The sequence below is a fragment of the Vanderwaltozyma polyspora genome, genomic scaffold (assembly GCF_000150035.1).
Source record: "Vanderwaltozyma polyspora DSM 70294 KpolScaffold541 genomic scaffold, whole genome shotgun sequence".
NCBI classification, from domain to species: domain Eukaryota; kingdom Fungi; phylum Ascomycota; class Saccharomycetes; order Saccharomycetales; family Saccharomycetaceae; genus Vanderwaltozyma; species Vanderwaltozyma polyspora.
The window spans coordinates 1-21,884 of NW_001834674.1; the positions used below are offsets into that span (position 1 = coordinate 1).

General features: G+C 30.6%; 6 protein-coding genes, 1 non-coding gene and 1 further gene across 7 annotated transcripts, besides 4 other annotated features; 4 read left to right on the forward strand and 4 right to left on the reverse strand.

Moving 5' to 3' along the window:
- Positions 1–805: 805 nt before the first annotated feature.
- Kpol_541trna1 lies at positions 806–877 on the reverse strand. The gene has a single exon. It is a non-coding gene; the product is annotated as a tRNA-Thr (tRNA).
- Positions 878–1,905: 1,028 nt separating this feature from the next.
- Positions 1,906–2,055: a sequence feature (similar to Tkp3 protein; correction of possible frameshift sequencing error).
- Kpol_541p1 lies at positions 1,906–3,943 on the forward strand (the record flags this gene model as incomplete).
- Positions 2,059–2,121: a sequence feature (similar to Tkp3 protein; correction of possible frameshift sequencing error).
- Positions 2,163–3,044, forward strand: Kpol_541p2 (Tkp3 protein; the record flags this gene model as incomplete). The annotated part of the gene is made up of 1 exon (XM_001645567.1): positions 2,163–3,044. One exon carries the CDS (start codon positions 2,163–2,165, stop codon positions 3,042–3,044), a length of 882 nt encoding a protein of 293 aa, XP_001645617.1.
- Positions 3,029–3,775: a sequence feature (similar to Tkp3 protein; correction of possible frameshift sequencing error).
- Positions 3,779–3,943: a sequence feature (similar to Tkp3 protein; correction of possible frameshift sequencing error).
- A 3,433-nt stretch (positions 3,944–7,376) lies between these two features.
- On the reverse strand, positions 7,377–11,672 carry TRM732 (tRNA methylation protein TRM732; the record flags this gene model as incomplete). The annotated part of the gene is made up of 1 exon (XM_001645568.1): positions 7,377–11,672. The coding sequence occupies one exon, from the start codon at positions 11,670–11,672 to the stop codon at positions 7,377–7,379; it is 4,296 nt and encodes a 1,431-aa protein (XP_001645618.1).
- Positions 11,673–12,715: 1,043 nt separating this feature from the next.
- SAP30 (Sap30p) lies at positions 12,716–13,228 on the forward strand (the record flags this gene model as incomplete). The annotated part of the gene is made up of 1 exon (XM_001645569.1): positions 12,716–13,228. The coding sequence occupies one exon, from the start codon at positions 12,716–12,718 to the stop codon at positions 13,226–13,228; it is 513 nt and encodes a 170-aa protein (XP_001645619.1).
- A 229-nt stretch (positions 13,229–13,457) lies between these two features.
- On the reverse strand, positions 13,458–14,816 carry Kpol_541p5 (uncharacterized protein; the record flags this gene model as incomplete). Its single annotated transcript, XM_001645570.1, has 1 exon — positions 13,458–14,816. One exon carries the CDS (start codon positions 14,814–14,816, stop codon positions 13,458–13,460), a length of 1,359 nt encoding a protein of 452 aa, XP_001645620.1.
- Positions 14,817–15,727: 911 nt separating this feature from the next.
- On the forward strand, positions 15,728–20,554 carry NUP188 (Nup188p; the record flags this gene model as incomplete). The annotated part of the gene is made up of 1 exon (XM_001645571.1): positions 15,728–20,554. The coding sequence occupies one exon, from the start codon at positions 15,728–15,730 to the stop codon at positions 20,552–20,554; it is 4,827 nt and encodes a 1,608-aa protein (XP_001645621.1).
- Positions 20,555–20,796: 242 nt separating this feature from the next.
- Positions 20,797–21,819, reverse strand: RRN9 (Rrn9p; the record flags this gene model as incomplete). Its single annotated transcript, XM_001645572.1, has 1 exon — positions 20,797–21,819. One exon carries the CDS (start codon positions 21,817–21,819, stop codon positions 20,797–20,799), a length of 1,023 nt encoding a protein of 340 aa, XP_001645622.1.
- Between the last annotated feature and the right edge of the window lie 65 nt (positions 21,820–21,884).

A 21,884-nucleotide genomic window follows, 5' to 3' on the forward strand; every position in this document is an offset into this window, starting at 1 on the left:
CGCGGTGTTGCGTTTAACAAATAACACACATCCCGCTACTTCTGAGAGACCCACGACCAAACGCCGCCGATAATATTTAGATCAGCACCACAAGCCACGCATCAGTTCTGTCCTAACCACATACGTTACGAGTATTTCAATCCCAGTTCTTCTTCTAAGGGCATTCTGCCGCCTTATTTTTCCAGCCCCGTGTAATCTTCAAGAGCAACCTTCACGTCAATTCTCTTCTCTTTCGCGGAGACATTCCCCAAATTCATATACTAAAGGTTTTACACGGAATCTTTTCCGAACGGCATTCCGTCCCAATTACCGCAGTTCGGGGGGGGGGCGATTTCCGAAACGTCCCCTCGTTTTCACTCCGGATTTTGTAAAATCCTCCCCACCCAGCCCATGTTCATTTTAAAACCCCGGTCCAAAAGTCCCAGTTGGAGAAATGGTATATTTCCCTAACAAAATGACTTCTAACGACATCCATGAATCTTAAATGGAAATTTTCTTACTGTAAATTTATCCAATATAATGTGCTCTTTAATTAGCAAAAGTACTTTTCGATATTTAGAGTCCATAAAAAAGGGTCAAATTTCTTAATCTTAACTTTAATTGAATTAATCATTAAAAAAAATCACCTTAACAATGTGATTATTATCACTAGTCAATGTTTTGAGAAAATATATAGTTAAATTACAAAACCCTAAACCCTAAAAGGTTATTGAAATAAAGAATATTTTCTGTTATGATGAGTTAATATAACTGTATTGTTTAAAATCTGGCTATAATTTATAACTTTATGGATGGTAAAAATAAATGCCACCTGCCAGAATTGAACTAGCGACCTTTGCATTACAAGTGCAACGCTCTACCACTAAGCTAAGGAGGCAACTTAGTATATATTTTTCTTAAAAATATATACTTGACTATATAGGTAATATTTTAACTTCTAATTTTGCAGCCATTCCATATCATAACGTAACGCAGCACGAAGACGAAGAAGTGGAGTATTCAATAAACAAAGGATTTACGTTATTGGCGCAGACAAGAACATATTGTTGTGACTTTAACCTGGACACTCGAGGATAAAGTTACTGTCACTATTGCTGTTTTTCGTACAAGACGAATGTATCGATTTCTCTCATATATAAAAGGAACAACTCTTCAGTTCCAATGTATAAAACTATTTATGTTATATAGACTACTCTGTTACAAGAGGATGAGCGAGTTACCACTCACTGACCTCAGTGATAGGTCAACATGCCTATTTAACGTATATCTACCCTCATTAAAGCTTTAAGTTCTTACCATTCTGATACATATATAGAGAACTAAATAATTATCATAGCTACATCCATAAGTTCCCAAATTAAGAAGGGGGGGGGGGGCAGAATTATTGTAACAAATACCTTAATATATTAACCAGTATATCTACCATTAGACTAAACTAATATATTAGAATATAGTACATATATTGCGTCTTTAACTAATATAATACTAATTCACTATCTAATAATAACAGGTAAAATAAATACAAATAAATCTATTTGTAAATAAATTTTAACTAAAGAAGATATAGGTTAACAATTATTAACAAACAACAATCAACATAATATCTAAGAACAATCAAAACCAAATTGAAGAGTTAATGAAGAAGTTTGACTCTTACTCTAGAAATCATGAAGCTGAACAAAGAAGAATCAAAGAAGAAAATGAAGCGAGGTTCAAACAAATGGATGAGACATTTGATAATATGCAAAAAGTAAAAAATAATCTTCAATCAGAAACAACTACAGCTATAAATCAGATGAGAGAAGTCTTAAATAAGATTCTAGAATCGAAACAACAAGCTCAATCTGCCAGGACCCTACCAGGAAAAACAGTTGAAAACATTTCTTTGGAATTTGCTAGAGTTGAAAACGCCCAATACGATCTCGAACAAAGAGAAAAAAATCTAGAGACTGCCAGTCTGAGAGAGTAATACAGACTCTAAATAGGTCATTAGCGACATATGTGTTGTTCGAACCTGAGTGTTGGGATGATTACTTACCACAGATAGAGTACGTGTAAAACTCAACCCCAAATCGTATTCATAAGAAATCACCGTTTGAGGTTGATCTAGGATATCTACCGCCGTCAGACAAGAAGATACTAAATTAGATGAAACAACCAAAATGGAAGAGAGATCCTTACAACATAAATTTGAAGCTGAAGATATTGCGATTGAAGAGCTTAAACATACGATCAACAATCCATCAAAAGAAGCATTTAATTATTTGTATGATTGCTACATTGGACTAAGTGATCAAATGAAAAATATGCAAGATATAATAAAAAATCCAAAAAACAATTTTAACCTTGAAGAATCGAAGAAAATATTAATAAATAAAATCAAAAGAAATTTGCCAGAGATTATTCTAGAAGCTGATCACCCTGCAATCGGAACTTGCACCAAACCTTACTCTGATACTAGCATACACAGGGCTCCAGAAATGATCATCAATTCAGGTCCTAGAATCGATAAAACTGATCAAATACTTGCTATAAAAACAAATTTAATCAGTAAGAAGGTTAAATTCCAAGAGTGGCATTGCTTTTTATCCTTTTGTTGCACAGGATTAGCACTCAAGATGCTGAAAAATCGTAAAGGCGAAATCATGTCTTGGACCGATTGCATCATCAACTTTTATGACGGTATAGGATTCGAAGATATAAACCTAGCCAAAATACAAATTTTATCCAACAAGGAACCCCAGGATGGTGAAAAATTGTATGAATTTGTTGTTAAACTAACCCACGAAGCTATGGAAATAATTGGCTATAACGTATTTCCCATCATACTTAATAAAATAAGACAAATTTATCTTGTGTACCTACCAAAGAAAGCAGGCCCAAAGGCTGCAAATATAACAAATTACCCAGAATTGCTTGATTTTCTGGATAATAAATTCCCTAAAGAATTAATCACTAATAAGAGTTCATCAACTAATACTGCAACTGATCTTTCTCAAATATCAACCAATAAGAATAAAAATAACGCCTCCCATATGGATTAGCATCTGCTCCTTATTTATGGGGAGAATTCCTTCACTCGCTAATTTCCCAGATTCCTGCATCTAATCATACCAAAATAGCTTATTATTACGACGACATTATTATAGCATCTACAGATATAGAAGATCATAACCCACTTTTAAATCAATTACTACATATACTAGAAGATAATGGACTTCGCATAAGCTATGAAAAAGTTCAAACTGCTCAACCACAAATTAAATTTCTAGGGTATATTTTAACCCACAATCGTCTGTCGGTTGATCCGGAAAAGAAAACTACCATACAAAATTGGCGTTTACCAAAAGAAAAACAAGCAATTCTAAAATTCACAGGTTTTGTCAACTTCTTATGCAATTTCATTCCAAATGCATCTGAGCTATTGGAACTCTTCTATACTTCCATTAAACACGATAAAAAACATCAACCACAATCTTCCCATATTGCTCCCAAATTACAACAAAAATTTGATGCCATGAATCAATGGATCACACGTTCTCTTCCTCTAAAATTCCTCAACCCAAAGGCTCCCACTATTATTTACACAGATGCTAGCAAATTTGTAGCAGCATCCATTGTTTTGCAACTAGAGATCCAACGTGATCGAACAACTCTTTTCCCTATAGCTTTCTTTTCTATACGATTTACTAGCACTCAACAGCGATATCCTACAGTGGACCGCAAGCTCTGGGCTGTCTTACATACATTAGAAAATGTACGTCTATTGCTATCATAAAATATAACAGTTTATACAGATAATCAAGTCATCATTGGTATTGGACGATCAGAACGAAAAACCCACCAACGTCTAACAAAATACCTTGATTTCCTCAACACTTATCGTCTTACTTGGAAATATGACAAAGGTTCTAACAATATTATTACTGGCTACTTAAGCCGATATGGTCTCGATGACCAAGCTACTTTGAATATATCTAATAGCGAAAAACATGACACTACAATCACAGCCACACATACCTCCCATTAATGCACCAATTGTTGACTTAAATGCTTCAGAACCAGAAACCACGAATCTCTTAAACAGACTTACCAAAACACCGTCGATCACACCCCCACCATTTACTGCTACAACTGTATTTATTTGACCGGTAGTTCTAGAGTTGTGAATAATATTAGTTTATGTTGTAACTTTAACCTGGATACTCTAGAACAACGTTACAAAATTTGGGAACGTACTTATAAAACTATGATAACCCTTTAGTTCTTTATATATGCTCTTGCCTGCGCCAGTGTCGCAAATCCAATGATTATTATATACTCCACTTATTCGTATTATATTATATTATGAAAATCATTATAACATATATTGCGAATATATTGTTATTTGTAACAGAATGGTAAGAGCTTAAAGCTTTAATGAGGGTAGATATACGTTAAATAGGCATGTTGACCTATCACTGAGGTCAGTGAGTGGTAACTCGCTCATCCTCTTGTAACAGAGTAGTCTATATAACATAAATAGTTTTATATATCGGAACTGAAGAGTTGTTCCTTTTATATATGAGAGAAATCGATACATTCGTCTTGTACGAAAAACAGCAATAGTGACAGTAACTTTATCCTCGAGTGTCCAGGTTAAAGTCACAACAAGATTCATCATAAAGCTTAAAAAAGTACTATTCATTCATTATAAATCAAATTTTTAGATATTTGTAAATCACCGCCAATTCAAAATCACATGACTGCCTAATTGTATTGATTGGCCTCTTAATAATGCTTTTAATTATTATTTAATTGTATCTTTAATTCGTTTTACGTTAGCATGAAGGCTGTTAGGCGTTTATTCTATAGGATCTTAAGGGTTGAGATCTGTAAGCTAAAGTAAATATACTTGTTAGTAATAATGTAATTGTATATCTTTTTTTGTACAAAGTAAGATACTAGATATGTAGAGAATCATGTTGTGGTTTTTCTACCGAATCATTCATAGTAATAGATTCTTTATTTATTTCCAAGGACATTCTTAATAAGTTGATATTGATCCGGTGTATTAAAGTATATAATATACACATGGGAATATAGTACATATGATAAGTATCAATTAAGATCTCATCATTTCTTATATACAGTGTTGGAAAAGTTTTAACGTCAGAAATAACACTTTCGTGTAAAGTAACATCTCTTTATCCTATATGAATAATGTCGTAATACGTATATATCACGCGTTACCTCATAATTCTGACAAGATAATATACAATAATATACAATGATCTCTTTAAATACCAATGTTAATAGTATGGAAGCAACAACCTTGTAATGACACACATGTCTTTACATGTCTTTACTGTCAAGGTTACTTCATACGAACCTTGAAGGTGAAAAAATATGTGTCACTACAAGAATGTTGTTACATGCTATTAACATTGATATTTAAAGACATTATTGTATATTATTGTATATTATTTAGTATCTTACTTTGTACATAAAAGATATATAGAACTTTATTATTATTAACTAGTATATTTACTTTAACTTACAGATCTCAACCCTTAAGATCCTATAGAATAAACGCTTACCAGCCTTCATTCTAACGTATACCAAATTCAATATACAATTATGTAGAGAATCAGAGGGTTGTGGATTCTTTACAGAATCATTAATAGTAGTTGATTGTTTAGTTGTTTGCAAGGACATTTTTAATTAGATGATATTGATCCGGTGTATTAAAGTATAAAATATACACATGGGAATATAGTACATATGATAAGTGTCAATTAAGATCTTATCAGTCTTTATATACAATGTTTAGATATTATTCACACGTCAGAAGTAAATACTTTCGTATTAGAAACATTTCTTTATCCCTTATTAATAATGATGTTTCATATAATTCTTCACCCTTATTAATATTGAATTAATGAGTATGACTTTACGTCATCTCATAATTTCTGACAGAAAATATAAAAATAGATAAGGCTTATATTATAAATAATTAAATTAGTCACACTCTATAGAGAGTTGTCATTTGGATATAAGAAGACAAGTTCTAATCTAATATGAAGGGTGAACACGAAAGGATAGAAGGCTAGACTACAACTTTTTCCTGTAACCTTTAAAGGCCAGTTATGGTAAAAATAAGTGTCGGAATGTTTTACTATTTATATAGTATTATATCCTAGTAATTAATCAACAGAAGGTTGAATTTCTTCTTCTGAAGCTAGTTCTACCAACTGTTTATTTATTTCTTCTGATACAATAAGTAAAAGATGAGATGAAGAGAGTTGATAATGAGTAACTGCAGATTACGATTCCCTCAACCTATTTATATACTTTTAAGTTATATAACTTGTTTGATTAATTCGAATTCCATTTAGTAATCTCATTGTACCAAATCGAGATAGCGTTGCTGAGATATCTCTGATAATCTCAACTTATTTTGAAATTTAAATTATTACACTGCAGTTGGTCTGTTGTGAGAGATAATTGATAAATGTTTTTATTCCAAATGTAAAATATTGTAAACTATGCCATTTACTGTCGAGCGCATACTGCATAAAATATTATCCCCGTAAGTGAATAATATCTAATGCATAAAGGTATGATTATGTCACCGTATTGGGAGTTAGTAGATTATATTTTAATGTTGAACAACGGTTACTTCATTACTTGATTATATTTTAATTAGTCATAGGATCTAAAGTTTTTGATTCGTCTTGTGATCTGAAATATTGATACTTACATATCAAATCTTGTCTTATCTCTTACATTTGGAGAAATATTCATTTAGTGGTATGCAATGGGAAAGTTGAATATAATAATCACAAAAAAAGTTCTATTTGTTCATGAATTTTGTTCTATAAGTAACTGGCATATAATTATATTTATTTAGCTCGAATTAATCGCCTATTTCTTGACAACAACACCTTATTAATTAATAATTTTTTTTACTATTTTATCTCCTATTATCATATTCTTTTCGTGATAAACTAAAGGTTTTTACAAAATTTGTTATGAAATCAATGGTATAAATCGAATTATATAAATCTGTATTAGTTCATAATAATATCAAATTTCGAAGTTCATATCATTGTCCTTTTCTCCATAATTAAACCCGGTAGTAATAACCATATATGTATATCAACATTACTGAACCAAATTGATAATTTTCTTCTGTTCTTAATAATTTCATAGGGAAGAAGTTTACTTAATTCGATCATTTGCCCTGTCGTTAAATTCTATTAAATCTATTTATCATAGTTCAAATATACATTGTTATAGAATGAGAAAAATCATAGAACAAGTTGAAGTAAAATCTTCCTAAATAGCAGAATGAGTTTGAAGTGATAGATTAAAGATATGCAAGGAATTTTAGTTTAGACCATATATAAAGAGGAAATACATGTTCCTTCATTGACCAATTCTGTTACCATATCATGTATTTTAAATGATTCAAAAATATTCAGTAGCTTTTCCATGTTTTCAGTTGAAAATACCTTAACCATGCGAGTAAGGACTATAATTCTACCGAATACATCAGGGTTGGAAGCCCATCCTAAAGGAGAATCAGTAATTGCAAGTTCTTCAAAAATTCCAACACAGTATTCCAATAATTCATTTGTCTTACTAAATATTCCTAAATTATTGGTATCCATTGAATTAAGCATACCAATAAATAATAATTTTTGCTCAATATCATTTCTATATTGGTTATCTTTTTCAACATCAAAAAGTGTTTCAGTAGCTGAATCCTTAAGTACTATGGTTAGCTGCATTACAAAATCTACCAACTCATCTAACAATAAATCGGCGGTCACACTTGACTGGACGCTTTTTCCAAATTTTACTGCAAAATCCTTTGATGTGACATATGGACATTTATTTTCTTTATATCCTTCCAGTTTAAATAAGGAATGATTTAGATACTTAGACGCCTCAGTCCTTATATCAATATCATCATCAGACAGCATTTTAAAAATTTGAATTCCTGAAGCTGGATTTTTGGTCTTCTCAAAAAATTTTATACTACAACGTAATGCAGCCAATCTATAATTTTCAGAGTAAGTATCTCCACAGTACTTTTTAACTTTATTCCAAATATTTGTGTCAATTAATAGATGCCCGCCTATTACTTCAATAGCTGCAAGTTGGAGATCTTCACTGTTTGGAGTTTCTATCAGATTAATCAAACTTTTTATAGGTAGTTCGTCTTTAGTTCCTTGTAGTGCCAAAATAACTTTTGCAGCTAATTCTGGCATTAAATTTCCCTCATGGTACATTTCTAACAAAATACCAGAAAGAATTGAGTACTCGTTTTTTGATAAATCATAGGAGTTTAAGATGTGAGTAACTGCAACTAATTGAACTTCAAAATATGGGCTCAATAAACCAAGTTGACAGACTTCAAGTTTTACTTCTTCTTTTTCATAATTAAGTAACAACTGTAAAGCTTTCCCTAAGCATAACTGCTTACTTCCATCAATTGATATAGAAGAGTTGAATGAAACAAACATATTTCCTATACTGGAAATCAAATATTGATATTGTACATCATTAAAAATATCCGAATAGCCAAGTAAAATTTCAATTATTTCAAGATATGCTTTTATTGTAACAAAACAATTATTCTTTAAAATAATCTCAGAACAGCAAGAAACTATGCTTTCTATCAGATGTTGATTAATTTGCACCTTAAAATTAGATTTATTTATCGAGTTCAAAATGTTTCTTACTGCTAATAGGCTACCATGACATTTATTTTGATCGACAAGAGAGATACTTTCTAATAAAATAGAACATTGTTCTATTTGATTGTCAGATAACAAGCCCACCGTCCTTGCAGCTATATCACGAATTTTCCAATTGGAGTAACTTAGACATTTATAGATTTCGACCTTGAATTCATCAAGACCATTATATCCAGGAGTTGGTTTCAATCGTTGCAATAAACTTATAACTAGAAAAACAGATTCCAAGTTGTTTGAGTTTTCTACTTTTCCATCAACCGAATTTGTTGAATTCAACGAATTTCTTAATGTTGATAATAATTCTTCTCTTATATGTTCATGTCTTGTGAAAAATAATCTCGCACTTATGCTCTTTCCTGCTTTACCAAACAATCTGTTTTGAAGTGAAGTGAATAACATGATTGAACAATTTCTAATAGCCCATATATCGGAAGTAAAGTTTGACAGGGAAAGAGATAAAGCCTTCGAAATATAAGGAGAGCACGCATCAGCCAATTTTGATTCAATAAATATAGCCTTTATACAATTTAATGCATTTATTTGGGGAAGATCATATTTATCCTGATGCTCACTTATTTCCTCTGTTGCAATTCTCATAAGGTTTTGAACCGCATAATCCAAATCAACTCTAGTCTTACCTATTTCTGAACCTAAAATAGTAGTGATTAGAAATGGTAAACCTCCCGATCTTCTAGTAATATGCTGAGTCTTTGTTTCGATAGAAAGAATAATTTGTTTCAGCCAATTATTTAATTGATCTGGTATCTCTTTTCTACACTTAGAACAACACGATTCGAAAGTAGGCAATACTGCCTGGAATGCACCGCTATGACGTATATTAATTAATTGAGAAATCAAAAGATTACCTATCGATGTATACTGACCTCTGTTCAGTGTAAATTTCTTCAATAAACTATCAAGCATAGCAGAACTCTCCTTGATCGATCTAAATGCATAACTTATAATGAGTTGGTCAGATACACCTGACAATTCAAACTTTTTCGGTAGGATACCATCGGATGCATCATGAGTAACAATTTCTTTGACTGTATTCCAAATTTTTAGAACTTTCGAAATAACCAAATCTGAAATGGATTCAGTGGAACTAATCTGATTTGATTGTTCCCAGTTATTTAATATAAGTGCGATGGCAGTACAATATCCACTGATTGGAAAATTGACATTCGAGATATATTCATCATCATTATTAGGGATCTTGTTTTCTAATTCCAATAATAGTCTATTTATAAACGAAATTTTGTCGTTTGAAATGCAATATAGGAATTCATACAAAGATGCACCCATATCACTTGATTGATAACGCTTTAACATCGAATTAGCTTTATGATACAATGCTTCTATATCGATCAATTTTAGCAATTCATCAGAACGATTAGAGTCAAAGGCTATCATTAAATTTTCTCTTGCAGACTGACGAATATCATTGTAATTACTGCATAGATTATCAATTAATAATCTCAGCATTGATTTCTGGGTGAATATACTTATTGAAAAGGGATACTCTCTTTTTTCACGATTGTCTGTATATTTAGCTGGTACTGAATCATCCAAGCCTGACTCAATTATGGATTTTAGTATTTTAAAAGATGCATTCATTCTTTGATATTGCGAACCTGGACAAAGTTGAAATTGAATAAATTTGATTACCCATTCAAAAAATTCATATATTTTATTAATTTCGGTCAATTTTTGTGATTGCTCTTCAGGAAACTTATTTGCCTTTTTAAGTTTTCCAAGATCTCTGTTAAGCGCATAAGAAGAATCTCTTAACCTGATGATAAAATGTTTGAAAGCACTACAGAAATAGTTTCTGGTTTCTATTTCATTGTCTACCATAAAAGTCCCAATATTTGAAATGATTATGTCAAAAATATATGGTTTAACTGGTTTTGATTTCTTAGAGGAAAACGTTAATAATTCAAATGCACTTAATTTATAGTCATCTATCTGTAATAAATCTTGTAATACTTGTAGCTTAATCAATTTTTCATTATGAAAAGGCTCTTCTTCAATGGATAATTCTTGACCAATTTTCAAAATGGATAATAACTGATGAGGTTTTCCATCTGGGAGTAGTTTAATGAAGGCGTAAAACATTTCCTTTTGAGAATTCTTTAGTAAAGGAATTAAAATGTATAGTTCAATTGATTTAGAAAATTTTGCATCATCTAAATAATATAAAACAGGTTTTACCCAGATACTCATCCATGCGTCTAAATTAGCTAAATCTGAATTGTAATGAAATTCAAAAATATTCAATAATAATTTTGAAATACCTTTACCTATCTGTGTAGATAATGAATCTGAATACATCAGTGATAGAGAGGAAATGATTAAATCTTGATCTGAATCTAACAAGTTGTTCATGTCGACGTAAGAGGATAAAATTTCTAACATATAATATTTCACTTTTAAAGTGGAAGGGATATTCCTAACTTTATCTATCCATTCGGTTTTAATCAAAGTGTCCAAATGATTTTTATCGAATAACAGATATAATAAGGCTAACATTTTCGTGAACATATCTTTTAAAGCATTGACCAGAGCAGCGTTTCCATCTGTCCAAAAATCAATCACATATTGAAATACAATTGAACCTTTGTCTACAGTTAAAAGTGAATTCTGAACAATTGACTTGTAATCTTCCTTAACATGATGTTTACCTTTGATTACTTGTAAGGATCTTTGTATCCAAATTGCAAAGGAATCAACCAAAAGCAATCTAACTTGATCATTCATATCGGCATCATTATTGTTTATATATTGGAAAAGAGAATTGAAAACGTGTTCAAATTCATCCAATTTTTCAAGTATATCATTATTTTGCAATTTCAATGGATTAGTCTTTAACAAGAATTCTTTTGAACTTAGAATTTCATCTCGAATCAAATTTGATGCTTCCATATCTAGACGAAATTGCTAACCTTGTCGCAATGGTTTTCTTAAATGTTTTTTTTGTTGATCTAATTTAATAAACCTGATTCCACAGCAAATGTAGACCCTGTCCACTGGTTTTGGTCTTTTCAATCAATTAAAAAACCAAAATTCGATGAGCCATCTCATCTCTTCTCTTTCAATATCCTATTTCCATCTTGCAATTAATTTTTATTTAAATTTCTTTTTCTTTTTTCTATATCCACTTTGCTTTGACAAAGCCAGACGAATATGGTAATAATGGGTACATAGTAACCGTCTGGTAGCGACCGGTAACAAAAATAGTAGTAACAACAATTTCTTATTAATTAAGTATCCTAATATTAATAGTAACTCACAATGATATGGTTTATCCTAAATCAACAACTAAATTAAAAGCAATTATCAAATTCTATTAATAATAGCATTTATTGCATTCATGAGAAGACCCCAAATCTTTACTGTGCCTTTCATTACCACCAATATCCTATAACACAACATTGTCATTTTTGTTAACCTTCTCCTGTATTGTAACCTGATCTCAAATTAAGTAATAGCTTAGGCATCAACGTCATTAAAACCGTAAATTCTTTAATGTATCCATCAACATAACACCAATCAACGTACATTAGGAACAGCCCAAAACTTGGACTAACTACTAAAAACTATTATCTTGGTGTGATAGTGGTCCCTTATTTTCTCTTCTGTTCTGTTCTCTTTAAATGGCTTTAAGTTTCAATATCAATCTATATTTTAATACATAGAAAAAAAAATAAGCCAAATTTTGAAAAATTATTACCATTTTAATACAATGACTACCAGATACAGATTGGGTTCAAAGTAGTATATGTATTGGTCAATAATACTCTAATTGGTTAAGTTTGGTTTAGTTTTGTTTTAGAACTGTCAAGTTTTGATTTGAACTCGTTAATTTTGTATTTAATCGATACCTGATTGATAAATTTGTAAATTTGTATTTCAATAATAGTTGACTGGTAAAATATAAACAGGTATTTTAAAACTGGTTAATCACAATGGCTAGAACTACTGCATCTAATAGTGAGAGTGAGGCAAAGACTAGTAAGTCTACTAATACTGGTTCTTCTTATGGTGGGCAATCGAATTCAGGTGCTAGAAATACTGCTAAGCAAAGGCTAACTGCTGCACAAAGTCAATATATTAAGAATTTGGTTAAAACACATATAACGAATAATCATCCAGGTTTGAAATCCAGACCTCATCCATTGGACTTTGAAATGTATTCTGATGACATATTACGTCGTTATAAGGATCATTTTAAATTAGGCACAGAAGATAATCTAACACTTGATGGATATATGCTAGGTTCACAGTTGGGCTCAAGAACATATTCTGGTGAATTGAATAAAGTAGGGAAACCTGAAGCAAGGGTGCTCAAGAAGGATCTTGCGGATGAAGTGAAAAAACACTTTTTGTCATATGGGATTAAAGAGACCGTTTGCATTCCTCATTTCATATATAAAGTAAAGACCCAAAAGAAAAAATTCAAAATGGAATTTAATGATTAATTCATGGATTATGTTTGAAGGTTAAAGCATACTTCTTAATACGGTAGCGGTAAATAAGGTTAAACTAATATAAAATTTAAAATTTAAAAATCATGAAGTTACATAAAACTTAAACACAAATTCATACAGAAAATATTGGGCATTAATTGACACTTTCTTCATTATTTTGTATTTCTAGATAAATAAAATGTCAATTCATATTTTTTCATATTATATATATATATTATAATTATACGAGTTGTAAAGTTGAGTGCTGTGCGAAATACGTAACCAATTTCACTGGAGGAACATTCTTCCACACTATTCTAGAATTATCAAACATTATAGTATCCAATAGTTCTTCTTCTCTTAAACTAGGTGTCTTATTTTCAATATTACCCACTATAGTCAAGAAGTCAAATTCCGTGTAGGTATACCTGTTCGGACTACAGGCTTTCAGTTTGTAAAATACATGTATCTTGGGCAATTTATCAATGCTAGTTTTTGAATTATCCTTTCTGATTCTATTATATCCAATAGCTACTAATTTAAAATCAACACAGCATCTTTCGTTTGGGGAGTCATAATCTTGTGTAATAAATTTTTCATATATCTCATTCATTTTGTCTGGATTATTTAAAATGTCTTTATCTTTGTTGGTAATTATATTAATTATTGTGTCTTTAGATAAATGCATACCTCTTTGAATACAGGGAATATAAGCTGGATAATCAGGTATATTATCAACCCACATTTTTGGCTTTTTTTGAAAGAAACTAATAGTAAATGCTATCAGCCTTCTCTGTGATGCAATATTTAGAAAAAAACCTGTCTGTATTGGGCCCCATTTTAATTCTAATGGTAACGAATTGTTCAAATTGTATTCGTTGATTACTTTCGAGACTATATTTGCTTCAACTTGTGGTTTTAGATATCTAACCACAGGCGGTACTGGGATGACGAACCACTTAAATGATTCCTTTAATTTCAGTTTATTTGTTTCACTTAAATTTTCAAAAAACTCTCTAAATTTCTTTAATTGAGATATTCTGTCATCATAAATTGTCACTTCTTCTAAAGACTCGGAATAATATTTCATAAGGTCGGTAATTAAAGCAATTTTATATTCAGCAGTCGTGGAGTACTCTAATTCTGTCTTTTTCAGACAAACTGCATTGAATTTTAACGTGGGTATATCTGATGAAACAATTTTTGTAATTAATGACATGAATTGTTTTTCTTTTCTCCCAGTCAGGATAATTGAGATTGTGTCACTATCATTGCATGACAATTCAGCTAATGGTAAGATATTTTTATTCCAGTAAGTTCGTTTCACCAGTGAATTGCTTTTATATTGTCTACTTTCGATAAACATCTCTTCCAGTGACCTTTGATCGGACCACCAATTACCACTGGGTAATTTCTGATTGTTCAATAATAATGAAACTAATTCTTTGGAGTGTAACGATCTATTCAAATGAGGAGATTTATAAAGTGTATTATCAAAATCATAAATATGTATTTTTTTAATTGTAGATACAGGAACATCTGGCAATATCAATAGCTCATCACAGCTGTTCCATTTCTTTAACACATGGTGGTCGAACATTTATGGAAATGTTAAAAGGAAGGCAAATGGAAAATATATTACAAAATATACTTATAGACAATACCACAATCGTCCAATAATGTTAAGTAGTTGTACAAGACAAAAGCTATTTCTATCTTTGATACATAAACCAATAATCAATAGTGTAATTTTTTACCACTGATTAATAAAATTATTACGATATTAGAATTAGTACTGCTTATATCTTCAGTGTTATCAGTGAAACAGAGTTCTACTTAAAAAAAATTCATCAAATATACTGGTATAAAATTTCAAAATGCATGCTGTCATTGAGTAAACATTATATCATCTCATCTCACCTCATCTCATCTCATCTCATCGATCAATCTGTTCTTATCATTATCATTTCAGCAACTTCTTAGATATCTTTACTATGAAAGAATAAAATTTTGATGATGAGATGTTGACATTTGTAAAATGTCCGGTTAATCCGCGGTTTAGTCGGACACATGTCACGGGATAACAATAGGTATTGTTACCCGACCTTTAAATCGGATATTGAAAAATTTAAAGCTTTTCTCGAAATCTGCAATTGTTTATATTTTAGGCTATCAAGAGCATCTGATGAATGAAGATATAAAGATCCAATTCTCTAAAAAGGTAATACTAGAGGACCAGTGCACTCTGAATTCTGACTTTTCTGAACCCGATCTTGTGCGACTTTAAAATAAATCTCAGTTTCTGTTATCTTTATTCGTTTTGCTGAGGAAATTAGAGTTCAAAAATTAAAATAATAACAAATTGAGTTAAAGAAGAAGTTATATAAATATTGATTAACCGTTTGGTGATTCAGAAAACAATTCTCAAGATCAATTCGATTTCAAAGTGAAAATTATAGTCATTTTAGGTAATTTAGAATAAATACTTGTGGTTAGAACAGATTGGTAACAATGGTTCTTACTTTTAAGCAAATTTCTGATTATATTGAATTATTCAATGCCGATGATCATGGTGTGGATAAGACTTTCCAATTGATTGAGAAATATTTATTAGATAATAAAAATATTATAACTAATATATCCGCTCTTCATAAATTAGAAAAACTTGAGAAGGCAAAAGATGTGAAACTTTTACAATTAAGAAATGAAAGTTATACAATTACAAAAATTCATAATGAAAAAGCATTTATCATATCACAGTTAATAAAGTTGGATTATGACGAAACGTTAAGAATATTATCACAATTTAAGGATTCTGATTGCAATGATATAGTTAAATCGACCTCAGAAGTATTAAAGGAAAGAAATTCAATAATTGATACAATTTTGAAGATATTAACTGATTCAGAGCTACCAGTTTTAGGTAATAGATTCTCATTGTATTTTGCAACTAATAAGGATACTGCATGTAATGAGGTTATCAAATCATTGAAGTTCTCAATAGAAAATTTTGAATTAACTGAAGATTATTCAACACTTGCACTATCAGAAGATGAATATACAAAAATCTTACAGGAGAAATTATCTTATGATTTAATTTATATTACTAATTTATTAAGATTATTTACAATATTGTCATTAAATTCAATGCTGGAAACTTCTGTGGTTATCTCTTGGTTTGAATGGGTTATCAATTCTATTTCTTTTATTGAAAACATTTTACAAAATAAAAATAATGTACCAGCTCGTATCATTGAGCAAATAGAATCTTTAATAGTTATAAACTCAATGTTAGTATTAGGATTGGATAATACTGACTCTTCGATTAATATTAATGCTCCATACTTTAACGACCCTCAAACATTTAAAAGATTGAATCAAATATTCACCCAATATAGTTTTAATCCAGTAATAATTTATATGTGGACTTTTGTACTATACTCAAAATCATTTCTGTTGGAAGAAAATCAAGATTCAGAACAAAGCTTTGCCAATGTTGTCTTCAAGGACGTATCAATCAAGTCATTAATTGCACATTTTGCCTCAAAAGCTGAAAATAATGGTGCTCTCGAATCTATAAAGATTATATCGAGAAATTTATCTTCGGATAAATTCTTTGCTGCTATTATTTGTTCATTTTTGACACTTGCATTAAACTTCATTCCTATTACTATTGAAACTTCAGAAGTTTTTAAGTACGTTCTCTTAAGGTCACCAATAGATTACGTTGAAAAATTTTTAACAAGTGAAGCATCTGAAAATAAGATTACTATTTTGAAAGCAAAGCTACCATTGGTAGAAGAAGCCTTATTACCATTAATAAATCTAACAGCGGTTAATTCAGAATTTGCCCAATACATTTGGGATGAGTTAACAACATATACAGTAAAAACTAAGTTAGGTCAATTAGACTATGATTTAGTAGATGAAGGTGGTTATTCAGAAACAGATTTAATCGTTTTAAAGAAAGAAGCTTTAATTGCCCCTCCATTAGAATACGAAAAAAATGCTCTAATGCCAATTCCAGAAAATACTAAAGCAAAAATTTTACTTACCAACCATTCAGATGAACAAGATGTCATAGTATTCCTACTAAAATACAGTGGTTGGTCTCTATTAGGAAGATTATTACAATCAATGTATGAATTATACAGTGATAAAGGTAATGAAATAAATCTTGTCCATAAAAACGCTATTATTTCAGTTATAGAACTTATTTCAAACTTATTAAAATCTGAAATTTCCATTGATAAAAGTACGGAAATATTAAATTCACTACAGAGTAATATCGAGTCCAATGATATTGTAGCTCTGATTTGTAGAATTTTTGATTTGGCATTACAAAAGAGAAGCTATAAAATAATTTGTGCATGTTCAGGTTTTCTGAATTCCTTGTTTAAATATTATCCAGATTTGGTTTGGTCTTACTTATCTAGATCAAGTATCCTCGATAGATATGGGAAGACGGGATACGCTACTACGATTTTAGGTTCCATTGAATTAACAAGTGGTGAATATGATTTTACTATTTCTTTGGCAAAACTTGCAAATTTATTAGCTGAAGATTCAACTTCACTAGGTAATAATTATCCAATAAGGGCTCGTTTAGAAATATTAGATAAATTCACTTCCCACCTTTTAAGAGTTTTTGAAGGATACCACTTTTGGAAATATGCAGATATTTCTCAAAGATTCAAAATCGGATTGCATACAACTACATTCTTCAATGCGGTTGTATATGATGTATATTCCATTGATCCAACTTCTAAACCGTGTGACAAAATTACAAAATCAATGTTTGAGTCATCTAATCATGTCATAAATTCATTTTTATCCCCACATTCGCCAGATGTTCATGCTGCCAATGCCTTAGTGAAATTATTATTATCACCTAAAAATAAGGAGATGCAATTATTATCCAATAAAGTGTATGGCAATACTTATTCTAGGTTGATTATATCTTCATTCGAATTTGCAAAGACATTACTAAATACTAGAACAGCTTTGCAAACACAGCCAAGTACATTTGAAAAATTACTCTATGAATCATCCTCGAGTCTAGTGGAAATATACGAAAGTAACTATCGGTTGAAAAAGTACATTATAAACGTATTAGATACATTAATTGCTGCACCATGGCCTGAGGATTACCCATTTTTGTTGTCATACTTAGGTGAAGTTCATTCAAAGAATTTTTTATCATCGATTATTAGTGATTTAGAAAGTTCTTTAGTTAATTACAATATTACTTTCAACATCTGTAAATTTATTAGCAGTTTAGTGGAAAGCAATCAGGATGGGTTAACTATATTATTTTTAACTGGTGAATTCTTACCTAAGAAAAGTCCAAAAGGTACCTCAGACACTGCTTCTATATTAAATGTTTTAAAGAAAATTGCACTGGATATAGCAGTTATGCCAAAATTAGTTGCTTGTCAGCTTCTAGAGGCGATAGCCTATTCTTTGAATTCATGGAAAGGTGTACAAAACAAAGGTGGTGATAAAGAATTTATTGAAGCTTTGATGAAAATATTAAGCGAATTTAAACATCCAGTGGTAAATGCAAACATATCAAATACAGATATGCATAAGGTTTCCCATGGTTATAAGTTAATCTCAAGAATAGTAGAGATATTTGCTCTATTTATATATTCTGATAACGACAATAGTGCTAGTATAATCGAGTTTTTGAAAAAGAGAGATTTGATATCTATTGTAGTTCCATTTTTTAAAATAGATGGATATGATAACTTAATTAATACTTCCCTTCAAACTGAGTTTGAGGCTGTATGGCCAGGACTAAAATTAAAGAGTTTTCTATTATCCCCATATTTTAAGAACAATACCGTTTTAGAACACCCTGACTTTAATTTATATTTTATGGACAATTATTTCTCTTCTGATGAAAATTGGCAAATATTCAGAAACAAATTAGTACGTGCATCATTAAGCATGGAGTTTGTTACTTCAAAAGTTTCAGCTGCAAAGGCACTAGGTGCATTGATAACTTCTTTTGTTCCTAAAGCCGGTACATCTTTAAATGACACATATATTGGACTCGTCAAAGAACTATTAAAAGTTAATTTTGAAGAAACAATTAATTCACCTTTGCTTGCACAAATATCATGTGAACGATTGGAATTATGCTTTTACTTATTATTTTCCTTGGAAAAGGCGTCTGTTAGTATTGATGAAAAGACTTTATCGGATATATTAAACCAACTTATGTTGCTATTTAAGTCTAACGATGTTTCCTTTTTGGATAACATCTCTAGATCTTCTAACAGTAACGTATATAGACCAATATTACGTTCTATTCTAATTATTTTAGGAATGGTGAAAACTAAGACTCATTTCATCGAGATGATATCTGATCAGTTTTTGGAATTTTTTGAATGGTCATTTTGTAAAGGAGGCCATTTAATTTTTGCAGACATATTGTCTGATATAACTATATGTTCAGCAAAGGGAGAAAATGTATCAATTTATAGTTTCAGCGAGAAATTGCAAGATTTATGCTTATTATTATCGATTTTTTCTAAATTGAAGTCATTGGGTCCATCTGATGATTTCAACAAAATCATGGCATCTTCGTTAAATGACGTTGGTACCCTAAAAGTAATTCTAAATTTGTATTCAAGTTCACATCTCTTTAAAATTGATGATGAACCAGTATTGGGATCCATTACTTTAGCATTTATTTCTGAACTTTGTTCAATTGAAGATATTGCCCAAACATTCATTTCAAATGGTTTAATATCAGTGTTATTAGAAAGTCCGTTGTCTGTCGCAATTCAACAGGGTGATTTGAAACTCGAAAGTCATTCAAGGCTACATAGCATATGGAGTCATGGAATATTAACAATTCTGTTGATTTTATTGAGTAAGTTTGGCACGAAGATTTTAGCTGAATCCATTCTTTTTGTTTCATACTTTTCAAGACAAATTAAATCCACAATTTTAAGTTGGTCTGATAGCAAGCTATTGATTTCGACAGCTTTGATAAGGGAAACCTCGCAGTTAATATTATTACAACAAATGCTAAAGATTTTAGGATATGAAGATTTTATCTCTAACAGTAGCACAATACAAAAGTTTCAAAATGAATCAATTGAAGTTGAATTAGTACTTGGATTGGATACTGTAGACGATAGGAGACAACTAAGTTTAGCATTTAAACACCTACTCACTCATCCAAAATATTTGAATTCGAGAGTTGTACCAAGCACTGTCGAGGAACAGCGTATCTTAGAAGATGAAGAATTACGCAACGGATTTGTATCTACGATCACTAAAAGCATTCAAGACCTACAAGAGTCTTTATTTAAAGAGATTTAGGATATAAGATTTAATGAATATCTAAATACGAACTTATAGAATTATGTATAACTACATATGTATATACTATTTAAAGATATTAATTTCATATTTATATTCCCATTATATTGATGCTAAGAATAAGCACCAAGAGTTAAAGTTATATAGAATAAATGCTAAATTGTTACAATGATATGAACTGATTTCTTTCAAAATAGTTGTATAATAAACTATAATCTAGTCAAGCTAGTCTTTGAGTAGTTTTATGTTCGTGGTATTTTTACCAGTGCGTCGTTAATGCTGTAATCTTCATTATTTTCAATTTTATGTGACTTATTATTGTTGTTAACTTTAAAAAATGTCCTTTTATTGGTATCCAATTCCTTATTCTTCTTGTTTAAGTATTTCAATTTACCCTTTTCATTAGCCTTTAATCGTTTATCCCTTAGCAATTGTTCGATTTGAATAAAATCCTCCCTGGAAGTATTAAAAATTAATGAAATATCGGTTTTTGCCTCTGTTGAAGGTTTATATTTTTTCAAATTATGTTTTGATATTTTGAATTGACTTTTGCTGAAAGAATGTGGTATATCGTTAAACAAACGCAGTGATTTCATATATACTTCATCCATTTTTTCTCCCATTTCACAGCCTCTAGATATTATATCATGAAAGTTGAATGAGACATGCTTGTTTAATTTTACATCTTCTTGAGAATCTTCCTGAGACACTCTAATCTGTCCGTTTGATACATACTGGTCTATTTCTATATTCTTTTGTTTAGCCACCATGTTGTGCAACCCTTCGAATAAATGATCTAATTTTGATTCTATTTTCTCACAAACCCAAGTGGGTACCTCTAATTCATTGACATCAAGACAACTTCCAGACTTCCTTGACGACTCTATAAGATATTTTTGCCAACTCGAACTGAATTCTCTTTTCATCATATTGGAAGCATGGTTCATTGCCCTTTTTGATACTTCACCTTTCTTCAACTCTGACACCTTCTCTTCAACATCACCATCCTCATATAATACATTTGTCTGTGGATCTATAATTGTATTCGGATTTGGCCAACTACTCCAATTCTCCTTAACTTGAGTTCTATAAAATTGATCTATTTCAAACATATGCTTTTTCTCGTTAGCCTTGTACAACAGAACATGCAAAAGATACGACGAATACAAATGCAACCCTAAATCAGACCTATGGGACTGCTCTAATGAATCTAACAGTCTGTTAGCAGTATCAATTATCGATTTATCATTATCATTCTCTGACATCTTGCTTAATACCAATTTCTATAGCATCTTCTTATCCGTCCTACCTAACGTTTAATCCTCTTGTC